General features: G+C 44.7%; 1 protein-coding gene across 4 annotated transcripts in view; it reads left to right on the top strand.

Moving 5' to 3' along the window:
• Positions 1–20,602, top strand: part of LOC121279936 (ubiquitin-like modifier-activating enzyme 1) — a 252,922-nt gene that overhangs the window by 161,201 nt on the left and 71,119 nt on the right. For all 4 annotated transcript variants that reach the window (XM_041191513.1, XM_041191514.1, XM_041191515.1 and 1 more), the window contains exon 22: positions 10,072–10,263. In XM_041191513.1, coding sequence (XP_041047447.1) covers positions 10,072–10,263 — 192 coding nt within the window. The remainder of the gene's footprint in view (positions 1–10,071; positions 10,264–20,602) is intronic.

Raw genomic sequence — 20,602 nt, 5'->3', positions numbered from 1 at the left:
GTTGCTGGGGAGGGAGCCATGAGCCAGCAGTGGTGGTAATGTCAACTATTTTGTCCCCAACTGCAGCACGTGTAGACCAGTGCTAAAGAAACAAAGATTTGCCCCATCTAGCCTCCCAAAGTGCTTTACAGCCAATGAATTACTTCTGAAGTTTTGTCATTGTTGTAATGTAGGAAGCATGGCAGCCAGTTTGCACACAGCAAGGTTCTACAAACAGCAGTTTGGGAGGGGGAGGTGGTGGTGCAGTGGTAATGTCACAGGATTAGTAATGCAAAGACCTAGGTTAATGCTCTGGGGGCATGGGTTCAAATCCCACCCACCATGGCAGCTGGTGGAATTTAAATTCAATTAATATAGAAAAAAAATCTGCAATTTAAAGTGAGTCTCAGTAATAGTGACCATAAAACTATCATATTTTGTTGTAAAAACCCATCTGGTTCACTAATGTCCTTTAGGGAAGGAAATTTGTCACTCTTACCTGGTCCGGCCTACGCCTAACTCCAGCCCCAAAGCAATGCAGTTGACTCTTAAATGCCTCCTGAAATGGCCCAGGAAGCTATTCAAGGGCAAGGACAAGGGCAATTAGGGATGGGCAACAAATGTTGGCTTTGCCAGCAATGCCCACATCTCATGAAAGAATAAAATAAAAAGTCCTATTTGCTAATGACCAGTGATCTGTTTCAGTGATGTTGGTTGAAAGATAAATATTGGCAGGCACACTCTGGAATGTTCCCCTGCTCTTCTTCGCAATGGTGCCATATCAGATCCACATGAGGGAGCGGGTGAAACCTTGGTTTAACAGTGGCACTGCAATGTCAGCCTCTGGTGTTCGATATGAACCCATAACTTCCTGACTCAGGGGCATGAGGACTACCACCGAGCCAACATTGACATCTATACAGGAGAGGACTGAGGCAGGCCAAGCGGTGAGCCAGATTCAGGGATTTGAGGACTGAGAGAGAGAGTGTGAAATGTTTACCAAAGGGATTGGCTGAGGCACAGACCATCGAACCTTTTAAGGGAAACCAGATAAATATTTGAAGAAGATGAAAATACATTGTGGCTATGGGATTTGTTTTGAATTGCTCTAGCGAAGAGACAGCCCAGATACAGTGGGCCTGTGGCTTATGGGTGTAGGATCATCTGCCAACTATTATCCATTACCATTGCTGAGTGAGATTAATTAAGACAGAATTAAATTTCCACTGTATTTTATTTTAATTATCTTATTAAATAATATCTTATTTAATTATCTCGTAGACCCTATGCATCTATGAGATAATTAAATTTCCACTGTATTTTGTTTTCAGAACTGTCTTCCTACCTCCCCTTTTAATTTTTGCCACACCTCTTTTTTTCAGTCGCCCTCCTGCTGTTTTAAATATGGATCACAGGAGACTGACTTTAACCTTTTCATCCACATTATGTCTGAATTTGTTTGACAGGCACTGTGTGGGGGGGGCCTATGTGATCAATATGCTCAGTTATGTCCTCTGAGTAAATCCATTGGAAAATGCAGCAAGAAAGTTATTTTAAACTCCGACCATTGCGAGCGTTAAAAATGATGCCTGTATTTTCCTGAATGAACAAAAGAGCTCAGCAATGTAGGCTGAGATGTTGCACTCTGGGATCTGCCTGCTGAACGTCACTATTAGCAAAGTGGGACTAATTGGGTAGGCCTTTCAAATAGGCACAGACATGTGGGCTGAATGGCTTCATTCTGTGTGATGTGATTCCGCGCCCAGCTTCCCCATAAAGCAGTTTCCACTGTACCAACCTCCGATAGCACGTGTTGAACACCTGTTGAACACCGGCATCATGAAAGGCTGGCTGGAACAGCCACTGCACTGTTACCACGTGACTTTTCTCTCATTTCATTGACTCTCCGTTACTATTTACTCTGTCTTTTTTTTATTCATCCATGGGAAGTGGGTGTCACTGGCTAGGCCAGCATTTATTACTGATCACTAATTGCCTTTGTTCAGAGGGCATTTTAAGAGTCAACCACACTCCTGTGGGTCTGGAGTCACATGTAGGCCAGTCCAGGTAAGGACAGCAGATTTCCTTCCCTAAAGGGCATTAGTGAACCAGATGGGTTTTTATGATAATCAGCAATGGTTTCATGGTCATCATTAGACTTTTAATTCCAGATTTTTTTTTTAAATATTGAATTCAAATGCCAACATCTGCCATGGTGGGATTTGAACCCCCAAAGCATTACCCTGGGCTTTGGGATTACCAGTCTAGTGACAATACCACTACAGCACCTCCTCCCCTGATGTTAGTACAAATTTCCCTAAGGGAACATAGGACTTAGGAACAAGAGTAGGCCATTCAACCTCTTGAGTCTGCTCTGCCATTCAATAAGATCATGGCTGATCTGGTTGTGGTCCCAACTCCACTTTGCCGTCTGCCCCCCATAATCCTTCATTATTATTTTAAATTTTATCAAAAATGTGTTTAACTCAGCCTTGAATAAATTCGATGACCCAGTCTCCACTGCTTTCTGGGGAAGAGAATTCCACATACTAACGACCCTTGGAGAGAAAAAAACTTCTCCTCATCTCAGTCTTAAATAGTAGAAAACTACGTCCCCTGGTCCTAGTCCCTCCCACAAGTGGAAACATCCTCCCAGGATCTACCCTATCAAATCCCCTCAGGGTCTTATATTTTTCAAGATCATCTCTCAATTTTCTAAACTCCAGTGGGCAGAGGCCCAACCTGTTCAACCTTTCTTCATAAGATAAGCCGCTTATCCCAGGAATGAGCTGAGTGATCCTTCTCTGAACTGCTTCTGATGCAAAGGAAGGAGGCGGGCAGGGACCTCTAAGCTGTTTGCTGTCATCTCTGATTGGCCAAGGGTGAGGCCTTCTGCTTTTATACTCACATGGGGTGGAATTTTATGCCCTCACTGCCCCCCCCACCTCCATCCTGGGAACAGGTGACAGGCAGGGGTATCCATAAAATTGGGTGTCCATGTTGGCAACGCAGCATTTTTGCCAGCTGTGAGGTGGGCGGGGGGTTGTTCCTCCTGTTTAGCACCCTGTGTCCAATGTAGACCTCCTCCCACCGCAGTGCTCCCTCCCTCACATGCTCTACTCCCTGCCCTCCCAAACCTGGCCCTTCCTACACCCACCTCACCGGACCCTAAGAGAGCTGCCAGCCAGTTGATCGGCTGGATAATCTTGGAAGAGGCATTCCTCCCTGATGGGGATAGAAGTCTCACCTGGGCCAGTTTACAGTCCAAAGGCTGGGTGGTGGGAGGGAGGGATGGGGGGAGGGGGTGGTGCGGGGAGTGGTGGGGGCATGGGGGCAGTTGATAGGGGTTACTGCCTCTGGGTAAAATTCCAGCCATGTTGTATCAGCCTGGGAACACAACAGAGAGAGGCTTGGGGGAATGGAATTGAATTTGGGAGCGTGAGGTGGGATGGGGGTGCAGAATCTATTGAAAAGCTCTTCAGTGAGTTGGTAATGTGAACCTCCGTGTGGTTCATTTCCAGAAGGTGGCAATCACAGATGACAGGGAATGTAATTTTAAACCTAGTATGAGTGTTGAACCCCCTTCCTTCTCAGCCACTCAGTGCAATATCTCATCTTCACTCATGAAGCAAAAAGAGGAATAAAGCAATAAAAAAAAACAGACTGTGGGGTCCCCTGGTTCCCATCAGGCAAATAATATTAACAAGGTCTGATGGGAACAGGAAATGTGCAGATATACAGCAACTGTGAATCCTGGGAAAGGTTACTTTCCCTTGTCTACTAACTGGCCCCTTAACCACAGCTGTGTTGAATCACTCAGTGCTTACAGTAACAGGATAAAGTTCAAGCAGAGATCCAGACGCTCCTTGGCTATTAACTTTTCCTTACAGACAAACTAATTCGTCAAATTAAATATCTGTTCTGTTCTCCAGAGCTGAGTGAACCTTGCACTTCAAGTCCTCCTGTAACAGGAGAAATAGAAGCTCCTTGATGAGTGCAGCAGTGAGTCACTTTATTAGTTGCTGCTATCACACAATCGCAGAACAATACAGCATAGGAAGAGGCCATTTGGCCCATCAAGCTTATGCTGACTCTATGGGAGAGCTTTCTAACTGGACTCTTTTCCCCTCTCTTTCCCCATAGCCCTGCATTTTTTTTCTCATTCAAGTATTTCTCCAATTTGCTTCTGAATGTTAGCATTGAATCTCCTTGCTCATCCATTTCAGGCAGTGCATTTCAAATCCCAGCATCTCGCTATGTAAAAACAAAAGAGTTGCGGCTGCTTCTTTGCCAATCGAATTAAACTTGTGCCCGCTGGTTACGTTTTGTTCACATCTTTATTGGGCAGTGTCTGAGTCCTAGGTCCTTCACGCAAAGCCAGACCCAGGATGTTCACCGTCCCTGGAAGATTTTCCACTGGATGGAAAACAACTCCCCTTTGTTGGTTCAATTGCATAAATCTTCCAGAACACCAAAGGTTGGGATTCATCCACCAGCAATTAGCAAAGCAAAACAAACTGTATTAGCAGCATGATGGCACAGCACATTGGCAACTCTCTGACAACTCATGCCTGTGGGTCACTGCATGACAAGTTTCCCGCTGTCACCATCATCGTGGGGAGGTGAGAGGAGGAAATGATGGTTGCAGCAGCCTCACGTCCTGCTGGTCAGCTGAACATCTGAGGCAAGGTCATCTAACTCAGGGCCTGGGCTGGGGCCACTATGTGATTCAGGAACATGAGCCATTTCACTCATAGACTTGAGGGATGTCAATGAGATGAAATGGCCCCAATGTCAGCACCAAGCATTCTCAGTTCAGCTACAGCAGCAGATAGGTAGACAGTCTCTCCATTTTGTCTCTGCAGTGTTCAAAAACGCAACCTTCAGCAGAGCAGCATCCAACTGAACCAACCCATTGGGAAATGGATCAGCCTGTGGCATACACTGACACCCAGATTCCCCAATTCATTTTTTCCAATTCTAACAGTATTGTTTCTATCAATTATTGAATGATGCAGCATGGAGGGAGGCCATTTGGCCTATCATAACACTGCTGGTTCTTTGAAAAAGCTGGCCAGTTAGTCCTCTTGTCTTTCCCTATGGTCAGGCATTTCCTTCAAAACTATTGGACCTGCTTGCACCACCATTTCATGCAGGGCATTTTGTTTTGCACAGCAACTCGTTGTATAAAACAAAAATCTTCTCCTTCTGCTGGATTTTTTAAAAAATTCACTTGTGGGATGTGGATGTCACTGTCTAGGTCAGCATTTATTGTTCATCCCTAATTGCCCTTGTTCAGAGGGCATTTGAGAGTCAACCATGTTGCTGTGGGTCTGGAGTCACATGTAGGCCAGACCAGGTAAGGACAGCAGGTTTCCTTCCCCAAAGGGTATTAGTTTTTATGACAATGGTTTCATGGGCACCATCAGATTTTTATTGAATTCAGGTTTCACCATCTGCTATGGTGGGATTTGAACCCAGGTCCCCAGAGTCTCTGTATTACCAGTCCAGTGACTATACCACTATGCCTATGCCAATGCCAACACCACCACCCCCTTTTTTTTTTACCAATTATCTTAACTCTATGACCTCTGATTACCGACCCACCTACCAGTTGGAATGGTTTCTCTTTATTTATTCTATCACAACCTTCCATAACTTTGAACACCTCCATTCAATCTTTCCTTAACCTTCTCTGCTACAAGGAGAACAATCCCAGTTTCTCCACATAGTTGACTCTCCACTCTCGCCATTTATACTTTTGCTATTTTTATAATTTCTTTCTAGTGATGCTCATTGTTACCACGTTCACAAGATGAAACTTTAAAAAGAAACACACACCCACATACATGTGCACACCCACACCCACCCACACACCCATACCCACACACCCACACACACACATCTGTGCATTACACAAGAACCCCATTTAAGCAACACCTTAGTTTTAAAATCCTCATCCTTATTTTCAAGTCCCTCCATGGCCTCACCCTTCCCTATCTCCAAGTCCCACCACTCACCAAGGTATCTGCACTCCTCTAATTCTGGCCTCTTGAACATCCTTTTAACTACCAAAGCCCTAAGATCTGGAATTCCCTCCCTAAATCTATCTTCCTCACTACCTCTCTCTCTTCCTTGAAGGTTTTCCTTAAAAGCTACCTGTTTGACCAAGCTCTTGGACACCTGTCCTAATGTCTCCTTTATGTGGTTCAGTGTCAAATTCTCCTTGATAATGCTCCTATGAAGCACCTTGGGACATTTTACTTCATTAAAGATGCTATATAATAGCAAGTTGTTGTTGTTGGATATGTAGGAAAGAGCAACATCAGGATAACAAGAATTGGATAATGCCAATTAGTTACATCAGCCAATAGTTTTTATTGAAGGGTTAGAAAAGCTGCTTTGCATTAGGTTTCAATATTCCTTAGGAATATCTCCAACCCTGCACACTGTAGTATAAAGGTCTGGCACATATAGGGTTAATGCGGGACTGAGTTCAGTACTGCCCACATACTGATGTAAGAAGACAAATGACCCAGACCCAGGATCAGTGTGGTGTTGAGCAGAGACATGTAAAGACCTAAGCATGGAGACAGCTCCTAGCCTGTACCCTTTACTGTGCGTGTGTAAATAGTTCTAGTAGTTAATGCGGACTTATAGTTAACCTACAGAAGACTACAGAGACTTCTTTAAGACATATACCGTTCTGTAAACCTCACCCACCCGACACACACTCAGCAGAATGTATCTCCTTACATGGCTCAGCTTCAAATTTTGCTTTATAATGCTCCTGTGAAGTGTCTTGGGACAATTTATCATGTTAAATATGCTATATAAATACAAGTTGGTGTTAAATATTCTCTGCTGACAAAACATAGTAGGCCCTGGAAGTGAGTTTTCTTCTTCCATTATCTGATATAGTTGCCATCTTGACTGCAACTATGATCCTCCTCTCAACCTGACTAGAATGAGGAAAATCTCACACAAGCAGGAGACCACCACAGAGTAACGGAGTAAAGATGGTTAACAAAAACAGAATTACCTGGAAAAACTCAGCAGGTCTGGCAGCATCGGCGGAGAAGAAAAGAGTTGTCGTTTCGAGTCCTCATGACCCTTCGACCGAAGGTCGAAACGTCAACTCTTTTCTTCTCCGCCGATGCTGCCAGACCTGCTGAGTTTTTCCAGGTAATTCTGTTTTTGTTTTGGATTTCCAGCATCCGCAGTTTTTTTGTTTTTATCTCTGAGTAAAGATGGTTATTTTGTGAAGAATTGTTTTGGTTGAAGCAAGCCTTCCTGAGCAGAGCCCTGAAAACTTAATTTATTCTGAATTGTTACAGTGTAGTCTTTGTAAAACAACACAGCAGAATATTTTGAACCAATGCCATGAGATCAGATGAGACGTTAAACCCCTGCCCTCTCAGGTGGACACAAGAGACCCCATGGCACTATTTCAAAGAAGAGCAGGCATACTTTCTCTGGTCTACTGACTAATATTTATCCCTCAACCAGAATTATTAAAAATGGATGGTTCAGTCATCATCACATTTACCATCTGCTGTGCGCATTTTTCCCATTGCAACAGTGACCACACTTCATAACCACTTCATTGGATGTGAAGCGCTTTAGGTTGTCCCGCGGTCCAGAAAGGCGCTACGTAAATGCTGTTTCTTTTCTTGCTGAGTGATTGTGAAGGCAGGCAGCTAGGGGGGTGTTCACCAAGAAAGGGTGGGGAGCAGAAAGATGTGGAAGAGTTGACTGTCATCTATCTGGTAGCACTGTTAGATAAACCCAAAGGATCTATTCCCAGCGGCTGCAGCATCTGCCTAGTGTTGTGCTCATGGTTGCAGTCAGATGATGTCGTCACCGAGGACCCATTGGCCCTGGAGGCTAATTGGGCTGTGCCAGCTAGAGCAGCTCTGCCTGCAATTGTTAACCTGGAGACCCGGGGCTGTTAATCCTTGGAATAAGTGTAGCACCTAATGCTCTTTTTGTCACAACTCCTGCCAAAAGTGTAAAAGCCTTAATAATTCAGTGCGCCGATGCCCAATCTCCACTGCACATTTTTGCTTTGAAATCATTAAAATTAATTAGTTTTTTTCACGTTCTTTTAAAGTTACTGGTTGGTTTCCCACGGGGTTGCTCATTAAGGAAAATAAATAGGCCCGTCTTTTGCTTTAACTGTCTCGGCTTGTCTCTCACCTTCCAATTATTTCTATCTCCATCTCTTTTTTTACCTTCCCCCGCTTTCTTATTCCCCGCTTCTCTTTACTGCCAGCTTCCACTGGAGTTGGTTCTTGACTTTGTGCCACGCTGTCAAACAAGGATTGCAAATTAGCCATCCGTTTTACATCTCTCAATCTATATTGGCTGCTGACCCACTAGTGCCTGACTTACACTGTCACACAAAGTCAAGATCTAAACACCCTCCCCCCAACCACCCCCCCCACACCCGCACCCCCATTCCACCACCACCACCCCCCCTCCCCCCCAACCACCCCCCACCACTCCCCATCATCTCCATGCCTCCTGCTTGTCTATTTCCTTTCTCATTTGCTCTCCTGCCCCCTTTTTGTACACCACTCCAGAGACTTGAGCAGAGAATCGAGGCAGACACTCCGGTGCAGTACCGGGGGAGCACAGTGCTGTCAGAGAGGCTGCCTTTCAGATGAGGCATGAAACCCAGGCCTTGTCTGCTGTCTCAGATGGATGTAAAAATTCCGACGGGGCTATTTTCGAGAAGAGTGGGGTCCTCCTGGGAGACACATAGGGAGGTAGAAAGAGAGGAAGGCATACTTGGAGACGGAAATAATTACCCAGGAGACAAGCAGAGACAGTTAAAGCGACAGACATACTATTTATTTTTCTTCATGAACAGCTTAATGGGAATTTAACTGGTAATTTATAAAGATTGTGATTTTAAAAAGTCCTGGCCAATATTAAAAAGTACAGATAATCTTATGGGACCTTACAACAGTGACTACACTTTAAAAAATATTTAATTTGTTGTAACACTGTAGAACATCTGGAGGTTGTGAAAGTCACTATATAAATGAAATATGTATAACTTGTGTATGCTTCCTCTCTGCACGCCTTTCACAAGCACTTTCTTCCCCTATATATATATATATATATATATATCTCTCTCTCTCTCACATTCTTTCACATTGAGTTCCTGCCTCACTTCCCACTGAGGTGGACTCTGTGCTTCAGCCCCGAATGCTGCAGAAGATTGTCTATTTGGGCAAGGCAAGCAGGCAGGCAATTCAGCTGGAGAGGGAATGAGTGGCTCGGGTAGGGCAGGAGATGGGAGGGCGGTGAGGACCCATGGGTAGGGAGGAGCTAGGGAGCAGACTCCGAGGGACAGGAGGAAACAGAGAGGCTCGGACACTTGAATTGCTTCTAGGAGAGAATAAGAGGTCAGAGCTCGTGTCTGTTCCTGATGATCTCTACAACAATGCTCAGAGTAGTGAAATATTGCCAGATTCCAAGTAATACATAAATCCCAACGTCTGCAGTAGTTGTGAACAATGAGTCCTGGGTTGCTTTCACTCTGCAATGTAAATCAAAGAATATAAAAGGAAGACTTGCATTTATATAGCACCTTTCGCAGCCTCAGGACATCCCAAAGCATTTTACAGTCAATGAAGTGCTGTTCATCTGTTTTCATTGTTATAATGTAGGAAACGTGACAGCCAATTTGTGCACAGTAAGCTCCCACATGTGATCATGACCAGATAACCTTTTTCAGCGCTGTTGATTGGGGGATAATTATCGACTGGGACATCAGGAAGAACTTCCCTATTCTTCAGAATTGGGATCTTTAACATCCCCCTGAGTGATTACACAGGACCTGGCCTTAACGTTTCATCCAAAAGGGAGCACCTCCAACAGTGCAGCACTCCCTCAGTACTGCACTAGAGGGTCAGCCTAGATTTTGTGCTTGGGTCTCCAGAGCGGGACTAGAACGTACAGCCTGCAGGTGAAGGTGCTCCAACTGAGATATGGCTGGCAGTTTAAATGACATTTGGAGTATATTTTTAACGCTCCAGGCCGTTCCGTTTTGAGCTTTTGTTTTACTCTTTTATGTTTCAGAGCAAGCTGATTGCCGGAAGGATCATCCCTGCCATCGCCACCACCGCAGCTGCAATCGTCGGCCTAGTGTGTTTGGAGCTCTACAAGGTGGTGCAGGGTCACAGGCCAAGAAATGCCTTCAGGAACGGCTTCATCAACTTGGCCGTGCCTTTCTTTGCTTTCTCTGAGCCCATGAGAGCTGCCACACAGAGGGTAAGCGGGCCAGTCTCAGCCCTTCTAAACCTAGACCCGCGTTGTGACAGGCACCTCACCAGCCTCTGCAGAGCTCTGCACCAAACTCGGCTGCCTGTTGGACCTCACTAGGCTACCCTCAGCACCTTGAGCATCGAGGAAGGGAACCAGTCCTCCAGTTAAGTTTGTTAAATCCAAGCGCTTTGACATAATTCCCAACTGAGCAGCTGGGGACTTCCCTTGCAGTGAGTACAGGAGTTGCTCTCATTTACCTTTATTCTATCTTACCACACACATTGTTATCATGTAGCAGAATGCAGCATGCCAGAAAGGTATCATCAAATGCTACTAATTCCACCCTATTAGTCGACTCTGTCTCCAGGCAGCCATGAGTGACTGCAGACAGCCATTTACACAACCCATCCTGACTCATAAATAGATAGAAATCCCAGAACTGGGGATGGCAGTGAACCTGTGGGAGTCTGGAGTATTTTTAGCAAAAGATTAATCTTTTTTTGTTGGCTGTGCAGTTTGCAGGGTTCATTACATTTAAAATTGTCCTCACCGTTTAGCATGGATCCGAAGGGTGTCTTATAGGAAGGATTAATTTTAGAGAAGGAATTTACTTCCAACTTCTATCCCAATGGGACAATGAAGAAACAAGAAGCTGTGTTAAAATAGTGTTGAACCGAAGACCTTATAGCTGAAAAAATACCTTGTTTGTATTATCAGCATATTTAGCAATGAGTGTGTCACTACACTGATAATACTGACTCATTTCATTACAACCTTATTGACAGTTTGGAGGTCAGGTTTGATAAAGGTCACTGTCTATCATCCTTCCATTGCTCGCACACCAATTCCCCAGGGTTGTCAGGAAAATACCTTTCTAGATTTTTATCAAGACTGCATCATAAAGTTGCACAAAATGTAATACAATTCCAAGCTATTCTGGCAGTATTGGAAAAAGCCAATGCAATAAATGCTTGGGACCTTTTTTTCCTCTAATATAGTTGGTGGTGAGTAGAAATGAACTGTAGGTCGAATATGTTACTCACTGTTGAACAAAGTCCCATTGGGATTTAATAATAAGGATTTGATTTATTTCCCCCTGACCAAAATGGAGTTGCTCTTGGGACCAGAAAAGGTTTACTATAGTGGAAGGTTTTCAGAAAACTGGCTCACTAAAGTACAGCATACGAACAAGGAGCAGGAGTAGGCCATTCAGCTCCTTGAGCCTGCTCCGCCAGTGTTTTTTTTTGAAAAATATACTTTATTCATAAAATATCTGGAAGAACATTCCAAAATCGCCATCACATAAGTACAATCAGATTCAACCTTTACACATGTCTCATGAGGTGCATCAATACAAGCAATGAATATTACAATTATTTCAATATGGTCAATGCAGACAATCAGACAATGGGATTGGAGTTATCAACATACATCATGTTGCACTCTGAGGTGCTTCAATACAATTAGTATGCACTGCATATATTCATTTTGAGCTGTACAGCCCGAGAGGCTCTCAACAGTTCCCAGCCCCTCGGTTCACTGTGGCAGAAAGGTCTTAGACCGTGACCTTTTTCTATTGCGCCTTTGCTCCACCTGCCCCAAGCTTTAGTGCATCACCAGTGTAGTTTACTACAAGTGTAGTTTAAGTGGATGATGGTTGAGTAGAAATAAGGAGACCCCATTGCCTTAATAACCAACATCCTTACAGAATTCCTTCCTGCATTAGAGATGAAGAGGGCAGATTCTGAGGAACAATGAAATGCCAAAATTCAGCTTGCAACATATCACAAGGCTGCTAAGTAATGTTTGTCTAAAACTGTGTCCAAAATTTATTTGATCTATAATTCTAAATTTTAATGAACCTTTAACAATGGAAATGAGAGCCAGTAATTTCTACAGGGGCTTCTACTGCTCATCTGATGTAACATTGGAGGAAGGCTAGCAGAAATCCTGGAAATGATTGTTGGCATGGTTCTCCAACTTTCTCAGCAAAAGTTACCCTAAGTCATTAGTACAGCTTCTGCTAGAATATCTCAATGACATTGTCACACGTGCTTTGCGTACATGATTAATTAAATGTTAGGGGGGAGAGGGAGGCAGTGGCGTAGTGGTCGTGTCACTGGACTAGTAATGCTCTGGGGATCCAGGTTCAAATCCCACCGCAGCAGATTGTGAGATTTGAATTCAATAAAATAATGAAACCATTGTCAATTGTTATAAAAACCCATCTGGCTTACTAATGCACTTTAAGGAAGGAAATCTGCCTCCTTATCTGGTTTGGCCTACATGTGACTCCAGACCCACAGCAATATGGTTAAATGGCCTAGTAAGCCATTCAAGGGTAATTAGGGATGGGCAATAAATGTTGGCCAGCAAAGCCTATGTCCCATGAACAAATTTAAAAAAAACTATTTCACCTTTAGAGCATAGTGTTAGCCTTTAAGGCTCTGGCAGTCAAAGATCATGCTTTGTAGACCAGTGCTTTGGGTGCTGTCTCTAAATATATTAGGTACCATTTTTAAACTTTCAATGTTCTGCAAAAATATATATCTCATTTATACATGCACATCATCCAATAGTGTGGGGCCACATTTACATACATCGATGTCTAGGTATTGCTGAGGATATTTACCGACTATAACCTCGTGAAATTTGACACCCATCTGCCAAGCGTCACGTGATCCAGGTAATTTGTGATCCGTCTGTTGCACAGGAAGAGTAGGGAGAGCACTGTGACCTGAGCACAGATGTGCCTTTTCCTGATAATATCACGTTAGGACTTCTGTTCAGGATCGTTTGAAAGTAATTTTGTTGTGGTGACCCATCAATACCAGATGGAGGTGCAGATGGTGCCAGTATGTTCTGTTCCACTGCAAAGACTGTACCTTAGAGGTTACAAACATGTTTATTCAAAGAATAATATTAAATAAAGGAACATTGCTCAGTAAAATAGAATGTGCTGCGATGGCTCAGTGGTTGAATGTACCATCCTGCATGTGATAGTTTCAGTGCCAGGTTCAATCCATGGTCCATGCTGATCTTGAGCTCTGGCAGTGGATTAACCTCAAAGGAAGGACAAAGAATTTGCATTTATTTCACAACTTCAGGACATCCAATTAAGCACTTTACAGACAATGAAGTAGTTTTAAAGTGCAGTCACTTAAGAGAAGTGCAGCGCCCTCAATTTTGGCACAGGAGTGTCAGCCTTCATTTTATTCTCAGGTCCATAGGCCAGAGAATCAGAAAATTAACTGGTTTGAAGGCCTGTTTTGAATATGTGGAGATTTTACACCCATATTTGTATCCCTCAGTACTTCATAAGGAGGCATGTATGACAGCTGGGCAGAGCACTCTGACAGCTCAGTACTGGCATAGTGCCAGAAGGTTTTCCCCTCACCATCTGATTTTACTCAGGTTTCTCACAAGAGCAGATTAAACTGGTTTTACTTTGGGATGACCCCAGCTGGCTCCTGCCCTTTGAACTCCAGGGCCCGATACAGTTCACTGAAAGCCTGAGACAGTTGAGAGACTGTGTGGAAGAAAATGTGTCTGCATCCAATCTGGGCGTACGGATTTCTTCATTCCAAAGAAGTGCCCTGCATCATTTGAATTGAATAAACCAAACTTCAGTCACAAACCTTTTGACGCAGCCAAGATAACGCGGAGTGCTTGGCCTAGTCTAGAGGCAGCAGAGAGTGCTGCAATATTGTGTTTGGGGAAGGGAGGTGCAGAAATGATCTCCCAAAATTGTTGTATACTGCTGTTGTATCCAGAAGCACTGAAACAAACGGTTCTTCCCTTGTGGCGCAGTTGGTAGCATACTTGCACTCTAGAACTTGCACAAAGTTCCAAGTTCAAGTGCCAGTCTAGGACTTTATAACAAGGCTGGCCACTCGAGTGGAGCACTGCACTGCCTGCGGCGCTGTGTTTCAGATGAGACGTTAACTTGGGGCCTCAATCTGCCTGCTCGGGTAGATGTAAAAGATCCAATGGTATTGTTTTGAAGAAGAGCAGGGGTGTCCTAGCCAATATTTATCACTCAATCAACATCACCAAAACGTATCATTTGGTCATTATCACATTTTCTTTGTGGAAGTTTGTTGTACCCAAAATTGACTGCCACATTTCCAACATTACATCAGTGACTACACTTCAGCAGTATTTCATTGGCTGTAAAATGAGTTGAGACATCCAGTGATCATGAAGATATTTAAATGCTAGTCTTTTTTTTACTGAAGACAGTGACTGATGCTAGAGTGTTGCACTCAATAAACATTCTGCTAATGCAAATCTGATTATTTTTATCCCTTCATAGAATGTGAGTGTTGCTGGCAAGACCATCATTTATTGCCCATCCCTAATTGCCCTTGCGAAGGTGATGATGAGCGGCCTTCTTGAACCACTGCAGTCCATGTGGAGTAGGTACACCCACAGTGCTGTTAGGGAGGGAGTTGCAGGAATTTGACCCAGTGTCAGTGAAGGAATTGCAATATATTTCCAAGTCAAGATGGTGTGTGGCTTGGACAAGAACATGTAGCTGGTGCTGTCCCCATGCATCTGTAGCCCTTGCCCTTCCAGGTGGTAGAGGTCGCAGGTTTGGAAAGTGCTGTTGAAGGAACCTTGTTAAGTTCCTACAGTGCATCTTGTAGATGGTACACACTGCTGCCACTGTGCATTGGAAGTGGAGGAAATTAATGTCAAACGTCTTATATGGGGTGCCAAACAAACGGGTTGCTTTGTGCTGGATGACATTGAGCTTCTTGAGTGTTGTTGGAACTGCACTCGTCCAGGCAAGTGGAGAATATTCCATCATACTCCTTACTCGTGCCTTGTAGAAAGTGGGCAGGCTTCGGTGAATCAAAAGTGAGTAACTGACCTCAGAATTCCCAGCCTCCTACTTACTCTTGGTGCCACAGTATTTATATGGCTAGTCCAGTTCAGTTTTTGGCCAATGTTAACCCCAGGATGTTGGATAGTGGGGGAATTTAGTGATGGTAATGCCATTGAATGTCATGGGGAGATGGTTAAATTCTCTCTTGGAGATAGTCATTGCCTGTCACTTGTGAGGCGCAAATGTCACTTCCCCAAGCTGAATGTTGTCCAGGTCTTGCTGCATATGGACCTGGACTGCTTCAGCATCTGAGGAGTTGTGAATGGTGCTGATCATTGTGCAATCATCAGTGAACACCCCCACTTCTAATGTTATGATGGAGGAAAAGTCATTGATGAAGCAGCTGAAGATGGTTGGGCCGAGGGCTCTATCCTGAGGAACTCCTGCAGTGGTGTCCTGAGACTGAGATGACTGACCTCCAACAGCCACAGCCATCTTTTCTTTGTGCTGGGTATGACAACCAGTGGAGAGCTTTTCTGCTGATTCCCATTGACTTCAATTTTGTTAGGAATGCCACATTCAATCGAACACTACCTTAATATCAAGGGCAGTCTCTCTCACCTCACCTCCAGAATTCAGCTCTTTCAGCCATGTTTGAACCAAGGCTGTAATGAGGTTAGGAGCTGAGTGACCCTGGCGGAACCCAAACTTAGCATCAGTGAGCTGGTTATTGCTGAGTAAGTGGCACTTACTAAAGTTGATGACACATTCCATCACTTTGTTGATGATCGGGAAGGAGCTGATGAGGCAGCAATTGGCCGGGTTGGATTTGTCCTGCTTTTTGTGTGCAGGACATACCTGGACAATTTTCCACATAACCGGGTAGATGCCTGTGGTGTAGCTGTACTGCAACAGCTTGGCTAGGGGCGCGGCAAGTTCTGGAGCACAAGGTTTTAGTACTATTATCGCAATGTTGCCAGGATCCATTGCCTTTACAATATCTACTGTCTTCAACCATTTCTTATATTACACGGAGTGAATCGAATTGACTAAAGACTGGCATCTGTGATGCCGGGGACATCCGGAGGAGACTGAGATGGGTCTTGCACACGGCACTTCTGGTTGCAAATGATAGCAAATGTTTCAGCTTTGCTTTTTGCACTGATGTGCTGGGCTTCCCCAGAATTGAGGATGGGGATATTTGTGGAGCCTCCTCCTCCAGTGAGTTGTTTAATTGTCCACCACCATTCACGACTGGATGTGGCAGGACTGCAGAGCTTATATCTGATCCGTTGGTTCTGGGATCGATTCGCTCTGTCTGTCACCTGCTGCTTCCACTATTTGGCATGCAAGTAGTCCTGTGTTGTAGCTTCCTCAGGTCGACACCCCATTTTTAGGTACATCTCGTGCTGCTCCCTCCGGCAGTCTTCATTAAACCAGGGTTGATCCCTTGCCTTGATGGTAATGGTAGAGTGAGGGATATGCCCGTGAGGCTACAGATTGTAGCTGAATACAATTCTGCTGCTGCTGATGGCCTACAGTGCCTCATGGTTGCCCAATTTTGAGTTGCTAGATCTGTTCTGAATCTTTCCATTTAACACTGTGTGGTAGTGCCACACAACACAATGGAGTGTATTCTCCGTGTGAAGATAGATCTTCATCTTCACAAGGACTGTGCATTGGTCACTTGTACCTATACTGCCTTGGACAGATGCATCTATGACAGGTAGATTGATGAGGATCAGGTCTAGTAGGTTCTTTCCCCCTTAATCTTTCCCTCAGCCTCTGCTGCAGGCTCAGTCTGGCAGATATCTCCTTCTAGGACTGGGCCAGCTCAGTCAGTAGTGGTGTTACCGAGCCACTCTTACTGATGGTCATTGAAATCTCTCACCCAGAGTACATTCTGTGCCCTTGCTACCCTCAATGCTTCCCCCAAACGGTGTTCAACATGGAGAAGCACTGATTCACCAGCTGAGGGGGCACGGTACATGGTGATCAGCAGAAAGTTTTCTTGCCCATGTTTGATCCGATGCCATGAGACTTCATGGGAGTCCAGAGTCAATGTTGAGGACCACTCTCAGGGCCACTCCCTCCTGACTGAATGCCCCTGTGCCTGCCAGTGTCAGTGGCACACACCCAGGGATGGCAGCATAAAAACAAAACTGCTGGAAATATTCAGTAGGTCTGACGGCATCTGTGAAGAGAAACAGAGTTGGTGTTTCAGGTCAAGATGACCTTTCATCAGAACTTCAGTGTTCTAATGAAAGGTTGTCTCGACCTGAAACGTTAACTCTGTCTAGCACATGCAGTATTTTGCTTTTGGATGGTGATGTAGTGTCTAGGACATTATAAGGTATGGTTCTGTGAGGATGATTGTGTCAGGCTGTTGCTTGACTAGTCTGTGGGACAGTTCTCCCAATCTTGGCACAAGTCCCAAGACGTTAGTAAGGAGGAGGGAAATCACCAGCATCATTCCATATCGCTCAGGGTGACACAGATCGTACCATTTGGCTCAGGGTGACACAGATCGTACCATTTGGCTCAGGGTGACACAGATCATACCATTTGGCTCCGGGTGATATAGATCATACCATTTGGCTCAGGGTGACACAGATTGTACCATATTGCTCAGGGTGACACAGCAGAAGGGATATCGCTCATTTCTGTGCATATTGTTGACGGTATATTTTCTTTCATGATATCTCCACTGTAAATCATTCAGAATTTGAAAATACCATTGTTGTGGGTGGGTGAGGGAGTGAAGAGGGGTTCCTTGAGATATAGAGGCAGCAGACTCTCACCATCCCAGTATCATCCTCCCCTTTACACGCTGTCAATTCAAAGTACATCAGCTTCCGATTGCCTTGTGCAGCAGATGCTACGCAAGGTGTCCCACCCAGGGCTTGGTCCTCCTGTCTCCAAGGCAACATTAGATATTATACTCAATAGGTTTGACTGCAATTACCTAACACTCCTTTCAGCTTTATGCCCCTAAGAGAACTTCCCCACCCCCATTCCAAGCTAATTATGATTCTGGCTGTGTAGAGTTGTATCTTTCTTTGGTACTTCTCAGCTGTGTGCAGGCAGTTACATCATTGCCACAGGATGATTAAAATGACAGCCTCTGTGAAACTATAACATGCAGCTGATGGGCTGGGACAGATGGCCACATAGTTCATAAGTAAACAGTGCAAGTATTTAACTGCACACCACTAATGAGGCACTCTGATATTGTACAGTCACCCCCAGACCCCAAGCAATAAATTCCAATGCATCATGCAGATTCCCAATTATTATACACCGAATACAATTCCAGTAAACCAGGCTGCTTCGCCTTTGTTGTATCATTCTTCCCAGGCTCTTAAACCTCTGGAGTCCCTCAATCGTCTAATCCTCAGGACTCTATATGCCACGTGTTTGCCATTATCCAAGCACCACATTCTGATTTACCTCAATTTCTCTCCTAATCTTGTCACCTTGTTACAGGGATATAGTAACATAGAAGTTATGTTACTGGGCAAGTAACCCAGAGACCTGGGCTAATGATCCGGTGACATGTGTTCAAATCTATCCATAGAATCCGCAGAATTTAGATTCAATTAAATAAATCTGGGATTAAAAAGCTTGTTATCTGTAATGGTGACTATGGTTGTTGTAAAAACCCACCTGGCTCACTAATGTTGTTTGAGGAAGGAAATCTGCTGCTTCATCTGGTCTGACCCATAGCAAGGTGGTACAAGATTCTGAGGGGGCCTGACAGGGTAGATGTTGAGAAGATGTTTCCACTAGAGGGGGAATCTCGAACTAGGGGTCACAGTTACAGAATAAGAGGACACTCATTTAAGACTGAGATGTGAAGGAATTTCTTCTCTCAGGGGATAGTGAATGTCTGGAATTCTCTACCCCAAAGAGTTGTGGAGGCTAATCACTGAAAGTATTTAAAGAGGAGGTAGATAGATTTTTGAAATATCGGAGAGTTGAGGGCTATGAGGAACTAGCACGAAAGAGGAGTTGCGGCCTGGGGCAGATCAGCCATGATCTTATTGAATGGTGGGGCAGCCTTGAGGGGCCAAATGGCCTACTCCTGCTCCTAGTTCTTATGTTCTTATGCTCTTATGGTCGACTATTCACTGCCCTTTGAAGTGGCCAAGCCAACCATTGACATTTTGAGGGCAATTAGGGATGGACAATAAATGCTGGTCTTGCCAATGATGCCCACATCCCTTAAATGAATAAAATAAATCCTGGCCGTGTCCAGAATCAAGAGCCTTTGCCCTTCACCTAAGTTTCTCACAAAAGAAGAATATCAATTACATGGAATTCTAATAGAGCAAACGCCAACCAATCACTCCTATGTGTGAAATAGCATTGGATCAAACTATTCCCTATTCCTTGTCTTGACTGTCACTGTTCCATGGTTTTCTGGGTTTATTGCCCCTCGGTGAATTACCCCAAGACATGGGGTCAATACCACGTGTGTGCTGCTGACACCCGCTCCGTATCAAGTGCCATCACTACCCTCGACTGCATGATGACCCTTGTACTTTTGACCCCTTATCCAGCATCTACGCAAGGATGCACCAAAACCTTCTCCAATTTGCAAGAGCAAAACCATTCCATTCAATTCCCTCCAAAATCTAGTGCGCTTACCCTCCACATTTCATCCCCCAACCCTATTGTTCACTCAGGCTGAATGCTGTACAACCTGAATGTCCTGTTTGATTCCTGCTTGAGCTTCAAACCCTGTCTCTGAGACTGTCCCCTTGGCACTTGCACAAAAGTCTCGTGTCCTCCCTTACTGAGCCTCCTCGCTGCTAGATCCCTCAGCCGTGCCATCAGGCTCAATTTCTGCAAAGTTCTACCTGCGGGCCTCTGGAGCCCTGTCCTTCATCAAGTCATTGTCACCCACATCCTGCTTTGTGCCAATCTTGCTCACCCTCCTCCTTTCCCTTGCCAACTGTTACTTGGCCCCACAACTGCCAAAAGGTTGCAAATCTTTGTTCTCAACTGCTATTGCCTCCATTCTCTCACCCCATACCTGTAATTCCCCAGATGTCAAGTCACACCACCAACTCTATTCATTCCAGCTCCCTTAAGCCCCATGTCCCAGCATCACCCAATACTACTTTGCCTCTGTGAAGTGCCCTGGCACACCTTTTGCATCAGAGGGGCTATTTAATTACAAATTGCTTTGCTTATAAAGATCCATTGTCAAATTTTAAAATGATTGATCCCATGTAAAATACAAAACGCATCATTAAATGGATTGAAATGCAATATTTTTTTAATCTGCTGGTTACAGAAATCCCAGTTCAAACATGAAGGACTGAATAATACGGGGGGGTGGGGGACAGGGAGGTGGGTGAAGGTGGACAGCATGACCCTCTGGAAACCACGTCAGCGTAAAGCAGACATGCTCCGCGCCCCAACCCGCCCCACCGCCGTAAACCGCTGCGGGGCGGTCTAGTGAGGGCCGAGTGGGACTTCCACAACACCCCCCCCACACACATTGGG

Source organism: Carcharodon carcharias, chromosome 7 (genome assembly GCF_017639515.1).
Source record: "Carcharodon carcharias isolate sCarCar2 chromosome 7, sCarCar2.pri, whole genome shotgun sequence".
Lineage (NCBI taxonomy): Eukaryota > Metazoa > Chordata > Chondrichthyes > Lamniformes > Lamnidae > Carcharodon > Carcharodon carcharias.
Note: the sequence above shows the minus strand (reverse complement) of the source record. Positions and strands in the feature narration are given on the sequence as shown.